Raw genomic sequence first — 8,513 nt, forward strand, 5'->3', positions numbered from 1 at the left:
GGATCTAACATAATAGTGAGAGTCCAGTCCTTAGTGGATCTAACATAATAGTGAGAGTCCAGTCCATAGTGGATCTAACATAATAGTGAGAGTCCAGTCCATAGTGGATCTAACATAATAGTGAGAGTCCAGTCCATAGTGGATCTAACATAATAGTGAGAGTCCAGTCCATAGTGGATCTAACATAATAGTGAGAGTCCAGTCCATAGTGGATCTAACATAATAGTGAGAGTCCAGTCCATAGTGGATCTAACATAATAGTGAGAGTCCAGTCCATAGTGGATCTAACATAATAGTGAGAGTCCAGTCCATAGTGGATCCAACATAATAGTGAGAGTCCAGTCCATAGTGGATCTAACATAATAGTGAGAGTCCAGTCTATAGTGGATCTAACATAATAGTGAGAGTCCAGTCCATAGTGGATCTAACATAATAGTGAGAGTCCAGTCCATAGTGGATCTAACATAATAGTGTGAGAGTACAGTCCATAGTGGATCTAACATAATAGTGAGAGTCCAGTCCATAGTGGATCTAACATAATAGTGAGAGTCCAGTCCATAGTGGATCTAACATAATAGTGTGAGAGTACAGTCCATAGTGGATCTAACATAATAGTGAGAGTCCAGTCCATAGTGGATCTAACATAATAGTGAGAGTCCAGTCCATAGTGGATCTAACATAATAGTGAGAGTCCAGTCCATAGTGGGGTCAGCAGATCATCTTGAGTGGAGACAAGTCAGCAGTGTAGAGACGTCCCCAACTGATGCCCAGATGAGTGGTCCACCCTGGGTCCCAACTTTGGACAGTCTGTGGTCACCGATTCTGTGCCACCCAGATCTACACCGTATGAAACAAATAGTCACCAACAGAAGGAGATAACGTCCGCAGGAACCTACCACATAGCGAAGGACATACACTATTTGATTTCCTTTTATGCAGCTCATTTTTATTTGACACTTATTGAAATATCTTGTGTGACATCATGCACAAAAGTGCACTTTATTAGTTTTAAACTATTGTAGTGGTGTTCTGTACAAAAAGTGCACTTTAATTTAGTGTTGTTTTGATATGTCATCTTAGTGACATCATGCACAAAAGTGCCATCGTGACGTGGCCTAAAAATACCGAGATATATATTGTGTATCGTGACATGACCTACAAATATCGAGATATATATCGTGTATCGTGACATGGCCTAAAAATATCGAGATATACATCGTGTATCGTGACATGGCCTTAAAATATTGAGATATATATCGTGTATCGTGACATGGCCTAAAAATATCGAGATATATATCGTGTATCGTGACATGGCCTAAAAATATCGAGATATATATCGTGTATCGTGACATGGTCTAAAAATACCGAGATAGACATCGTGTATCGTGACATGGCCTAAAAATATTGAGATATATATCGTGTTTCGTGATGTGGCCTAAAAATATCGAGCTATACATCGTGTATCCTGACATGGCCTAAAAATATTGAGATGTGTATTGTGACGTGGCCTAGAAATATCGAGATGTATACCGTGTATCGTGACGTGGCCTAAAAATATCGAGATATATATCGTGTATCGTGACATGGCCTAAAAATATCGAGATATATATCGTGTATCGTGACATGGCCTAAAAATATCGAGATATATATCGTGTATCGTGACATGGCCAAAAAATATCGAGATGTGTATCGTGACATGGCCTAAAAATATCGAGATGTATATCGTGCATCGTGACATGGCCTTAAAATATAGAGATATATATCGTGTATCATGACATGGCCTAAAAATATCGAGATATGTATCGTGTATTGTGACATGGCCTAAAAATATAGAGATATGTATCATGTATCGTGACACGGCCTAAAAATATCGAGATATATATCGTGTATCGTGACATGGCCTAAAAATATCGAGATGTGTATCGTGCATCGTGACATGGCCTAAAAATATAGCGATATATATCTTGTATAGTGACATGGCCTAAAAATATCGAGATATATATTGTGTATCGTGACATGGCCTAAAAACATCGAGATATATATATCGTGTATCGTGACATGGCTTAAAAATATCGAGATATATATCGTGTATCGTGACATGGCCTAAAAATATCGAGATATATATCGTGTATCGTGACATGGCCTTAAAAATATCGAGATGTGTATTGTGCATCGTGACATGGCCTAAAAATATAGAGATATATATATATCGTGACATGGCCTAAAACTATAGAGATATTGTGTATCGTGACGTGGCCTAAAAATATCGAGATATATATCGTGTATCGTGACATGGCCTAAAAATATCGAGATGTGTATCGTGCATCGTGACATGGCCTAAAAATATAGAGATATATATCTTGTATAGTGACATGGCCTAAAAATATCGAGATATATATTGTGTATCGTGACATGGCCTAAAAACATCGAGATATATACATATCGTGTATCGTGACATGGCTTAAAAATATCGAGATATATATCGTGTATCGTGACATGGCCTAAAAATATCGAGATATATATCGTGTATCGTGACATGGCCTTAAAAATATCGAGATGTGTATTGTGCATCGTGACATGGCCTAAAGATATAGAGATATATATATATCGTGACATGGCCTAAAACTATAGAGATATTGTGTATCGTGACGTGGCCTAAAAATATCGAGATATATATATATCGTGACATGGCCTAAAAATATAGAGATATTGTGTATCGTGACGTGGCCTTAAAATATCGAGATATATATCGTGTATCGTGACATGGCCTAAAAATATCGAGATATATATTGTGTATAGTGACATGGCCTAAAAATACCGAAATATATATCGTGTATCGTGACATGGCCTAAAAATATCGAGATATATATTGTGTATCGTGACTTGGCCTAAAAATATTGAGATATGTATCGTGTTTCATGACATGGCCTAAAAATATCGAGATATACATTGTGTATCGTGACATGGCCTTAAAATACCGAGATATATATCGTGTATCGTGACATGGCCTAAAAATCTGGAGATATATACTGTGTATTGTGACGCGGCCTAAAAATTTCGAGATGTATATTGTGTATCGTGACATGGCCTAAAAATATCGAGATGTGTATCGTGCATCGTGACATGGCCTAAAAATATAGAGATATATATCTTGTATAGTGACATGGCCTAAAAATATCGAGATATATATTGTGTATCGTGACATGGCCTAAAAACATCGAGATATATACATATCGTGTATCGTGACATGGCTTAAAAATATCGAGATATATATCGTGTATCGTGACATGGCCTAAAAATATCGAGATATATATCGTGTATCGTGACATGGCCTTAAAAATATCGAGATGTGTATTGTGCATCGTGACATGGCCTAAAGATATAGAGATATATATATATCGTGACATGGCCTAAAACTATAGAGATATTGTGTATCGTGACGTGGCCTAAAAATATCGAGATATATATATATCGTGACATGGCCTAAAAATATAGAGATATTGTGTATCGTGACGTGGCCTTAAAATATCGAGATATATATCGTGTATCGTGACATGGCCTAAAAATATCGAGATATATATTGTGTATAGTGACATGGCCTAAAAATACCGAAATATATATCGTGTATCGTGACATGGCCTAAAAATATCGAGATATATATTGTGTATCGTGACTTGGCCTAAAAATATTGAGATATGTATCGTGTTTCATGACATGGCCTAAAAATATCGAGATATACATTGTGTATCGTGACATGGCCTTAAAATACCGAGATATATATCGTGTATCGTGACATGGCCTAAAAATCTGGAGATATATACTGTGTATTGTGACGCGGCCTAAAAATTTCGAGATGTATATTGTGTATCGTGACATGGCCTACAAATATCAATATATATCGTGTATCGTGACATGGCCTAAAAATATAGAGATATATATCTTGTATCGTGACATGGCCTAAAAATATCGAGATATATATCGTGTATCATGACATGGCCTGAAAATATCGAGATATGTATCGTGTATCGTGACATGTCCTAAAAATATGGAGATATGCATCGTGTATCGTGACATGGCCTAAAAATATCGAGATATACATTGTGTATCGTGACATGGCCTTAAAATACCGAGATATATATCGTGTATGGTGACATGGCCTAAAAATATCGAGATATATAAAGTGTATCGTGACATGGCCTAAAAATATCGAGATATATATCATGTATCGGGACATGGCCTAAAAATATCGAGATATATATTGTGTATCGTGATGTGGCCTAAAAAAATCGAGATATATATCGTGTATCGTGACATGACCTAAAAATATCGACATATACATCGTGTATCGTGACATGGCCTAAAAATATTGAGATAGATATCGTGTATCGTGACATGGCCTAAAAATATCGACATATATATCGTGCATCGTGACGTGGCCTAAAAATATCGAGATATACATTGTGTATCGTGACATGGCCTTAAAATACCGAGATGTATATCGTGTATCGTGATGTGGCCTAAAAATATCGAGATGTATATCGTGTATCGTGATGTGGCCTAAAAATATCGAGATATACATTGTGTATCGTGACATGGCCTTAAAATACCGAGATGTATATCGTGTATCGTGATGTGGCCTAAAAATATAGAGATATATATCTTGTATCGTGACATGGACTAAAAATATCGCGATATACATTGTGTATCATGACATAGCCTAAAAATATCGAGACATTTTTCGTGTATCGTGACGTGGCTTAAAAATATCGACATATATATCGTGTATGGTGACATGGCCTAAAATTATCGAGATATATATTGTGTATGGTGACATGGCCTAAAAATATCGAGATATGTATCATGTATCGTGATGCGGCCTAAAAATATCGAGATATATATAGTGTATCGTGACATGGCCTAAAAATATCGACATATACATCGTGTATCGTGACATGGCCTAAAAATATTGAGATATATATCGTGTATCGTGACATTGCCTAAAAAAATCGACATATATATCATGTATCGTGACATGGCCTAAAAATATCGACATATATATCGTGCATCGTGACGTGACCTAAAAATATCAAGATATACATCGTGCATCGTGACATGGCCTAAAAATATCGAGATATACATTGTGTATCGTGACATGGCCTTAAAATACCGAGATATATATCGTGTATCGTGACATGGCCTAAAAATATGGAGATATATGTCGTGTATCATGACATGGCTTAAAATAATCGAGACATGTCGTGACATGGCCTAAAAATATCGAGATAGATATCGTGTATCGTGACATGGCCTAAAAATATCGAGATGTGTATCGTTTATCGTGACATGGCCTAAAAATATCGAGATATATATATCGTGTATCGTGACATGGCCTTAAAATATCGAGATATATATCGTGTATCGTGATATGGCCTTAAAATATCGAGATATATATCGTGTATCGTGACATGGCCTAAAAATATCAAGATAGATATCGTGTATCGTGACATGGCCTAAAAATATCGAGATATATATATCGTGTATCGTGACATGGCCTTAAAATATCGAGATATATATCGTGTATAACGACATGGCTTAAAATAATCGAGACATGTCGTGACATGGCCTAAAAATATCGAGATAGATATCGTGTATCGTGACATGGCCTAAAGATATCGAGATATGCATCGTGTATCGTGACATGGCCTAAAAATATCGAGATATGTATCGTGTATCGTGACATGGCCTAAAAATATCGAGATATGCATCGTGTGTCGTGACATGGCTTAAAAATATAGAGATATGTATCGTGACATGGCCTAAAAATATCGAGATATACATCTTGTATCATGACATATCATATATATCGTGACCATATCGGCCCGCCCCAATCAAAAGGCACTTGTGGGGATTCTGGGCGGGCAGCAATCCAAATGAAAATGAACCCTCCATCCAGCACAGCAGGCTGCCTTTGTTTCACCTCATCACCGCCGCGCTGCTCTTTTGTTTCGCCAGGATTATTTGGTGTCTTTTCTGCTCTGAAAATAGCACAAAAAATGTCTTTTTTGTCGTCTCTTCTGTCTTCCTGCACGCGACAAGTCCTTGACTTGACCTCCCTCAAAAGGAGGGCGAGGCGGCCAAGACAGGAAGAGACCGACCGCCCGCACTGGTTTTTTTTCACGCCCTCTCTTTTTCTGCTGGTGTGTTTCCGCAGCCCGAGTGTGCGACAGTGCCATGCTGCGCTGCCAGAACGGCGGCACGTGCCACCACCACCACCAGCGCTGCCACTGCCCCCCCGGCTTCACCGGCGTCCTGTGCGAGAGGGCCCGCTGCCAGGGCCCCGGCGAGTGCGACGGCGACTTAGCAGGGCGGGCCTCCCGCCGTCATCCCGTCGCTCACCGGCTGGCGCTCGCCGGGCTGGTATTGATCCTTTCTCTTTGCTGAGGTGACCCCCACCCCTGCCCGCCGAACTGTTTAGTAACCAAAACCCACCCCTGGAAAAAAAAGAAGCGGGCACGACGATCGGCCTGGGAGCGGGGACGCCGAGTCGGACAAAGTCAGACGCCGTCGTGGATTGATGAAGTCACTGTTGTCTTGTAAATCTCACACAGATTAAGATTGTCCGGAAACAAGAAACAAGAACTACCTGCAAACTGTACAAAGTTACGCACATTTCTATAAGAATTAGTCCTTCATTTCTATAGCGCTTGTCTGCATAAAAGGGTGGCGGGTGGGCTTGAGTGCCCGACCCGGCTCACACACCCTGAACTTGTCCCCAGTCAACCACAGCACACCCACGCTCACCTTCGCACCATTTCAAGTAACATGCATGTTTTTTTGGGGGGGGGGAATGAGAGGAGACGTTCAGTCAGCGATTCGAACCCTCGATCTCCATCCATCCATCCGGTTTCTACCGCTTATCCCTTTCGGGGGATGCTGGATTCTATCTCAGCTGCACTCGGGCGGAAGGCGTGGTACACCCTGGACAAGTCGCCACCTCATCGCAGATCTCCTAATAGTCAATTTGGCGGTGGCGTTGGAACCACAAGGCCACCGTGCAGTTGTCTAAGTAGGACTTTAGGAAAAAAAATTAGAGATGTCCGATAAGATCGGACTGCCGATGTTATCCGCCGATAAATGCTTTAAAATGTAATATCGGAAATAATCAGTATCGGTTTCAAAAAGTAAAATTTATGAGTGGTACACAGACGTAGGGAGAAGTACAGAGCAGTCGCGTCTCCCAGTCATACTTGCCAACCCTCCCCATTTTCCCGGGAGACTCCCGAATATCAGTGCCCCTCCCCAAAAATCCCCCGGGGCAACCATTCTCCCGAATTTCTCCCAATTTCCACCCAGACAACAATATCCTTTGCGTGCCGGCCCAGTCACATAATATCTACAGCTTTTCACACACACACACAAGTCAAAAGCCATACAGGTCACACTGAAGGTGGCCGTATAAACAACTTTAACATTGTTACAAATATGCGCCACACTGTCAGGAGCAAGGGTGAAGTGTCTTGCCCAAGGACACAACGGACGTGACTAGGTTGGTAGAAGCTGGGGATCGAACCAGGAACCCTCAGGTTGCTGGCACCGCCACTCTTCCAACCTGCGCCACGCCGTCCCCTCCATTTTCTACCGCTTGTCCCTTTTGGGGGGGCGGGGGGTGGAGCCTATCTCAGCTGCATTCGGGCGGAAGGCGATGTACACCCTCGACAAGTCGGCACCTCATCGCAGGATTGTTAGTAGAGATATCCGATAGTATCGGACTGCCGATATTATCGGCCGATAAATGCTTTAAAATGTAATATCGGAAATTATCGGTATTGGTTTCAAAAAGTAAAATGTATGACTTTTTAAAAACGCCGCTGTACGGAGTGGTACACGGACGTAGGGAGAAGTACAGAGCAGTTGTGTCTCCCAGTCATACTTGCCAACCCTCCACATTTTCCCGGGAGACTCCCGAATTTCAGTGCCCCTCCCCAAAAATCTCCCGGGGCAACCATTCTCCCGAATTTCTCCCGATTTCCACCCAGACAACAATATTAGAGGCAGTGCCTTCACATAATATCTACGGCTTTTCACACACACACAAGGCAAAAGCCATACAGGTCACACTGAGGGTGGCCGTATATACAACTTTAACACTGTTACAAATATGCGCCACACTGTCAGGAGCAAGGGTGAAGTGTCTTGCCCAAGGACACAATGGACGTGACTAGGTTGGTAGAAGCTGGGGATCGAACCAGGAACCCTCAGGTTGCTGGCACCGCCACTCTTCCAACCTGCGCCACGCCGTCCCCTCCATTTTCTACCGCTTGTCCCTTTTGGGGTGGCGGGGGCTGGAGCCTATCTCAGCTGCATTCGGGCGGAAGGCGGGGTACACCCTGGACAAGTCTCCACCTCATCGCAGGATTGTTAGTAGAGATATCCGATAGTATCAGACTGCCGATATTATCGGCCGATAAATGCTTTAAAATGTAATATCGGAAATGATCGGTATCGGTTTCAAA

General features: G+C 41.3%; 1 protein-coding gene across 1 annotated transcript in view; it reads left to right on the forward strand.

Annotated features, from left to right (window-relative positions):
- Positions 1 to 7,433, forward strand: part of LOC133618473 (netrin-G1-like) — a 272,706-nt gene extending 265,273 nt beyond the window's left edge. Inside the window, exon 7 of the mRNA XM_061978859.2 lies at positions 6,212 to 7,433. Within this exon, the coding sequence (XP_061834843.1) occupies positions 6,212 to 6,441 (230 nt within the window). The 3' untranslated portion in view covers positions 6,442 to 7,433. The remainder of the gene's footprint in view (positions 1 to 6,211) is intronic.
- Positions 7,434 to 8,513: the final 1,080 nt, after the last annotated feature.

The sequence above is a fragment of the Nerophis lumbriciformis genome, linkage group LG19 (genome assembly GCF_033978685.3).
Source record: "Nerophis lumbriciformis linkage group LG19, RoL_Nlum_v2.1, whole genome shotgun sequence".
NCBI classification, from domain to species: Eukaryota; Metazoa; Chordata; class Actinopteri; order Syngnathiformes; family Syngnathidae; genus Nerophis; species Nerophis lumbriciformis.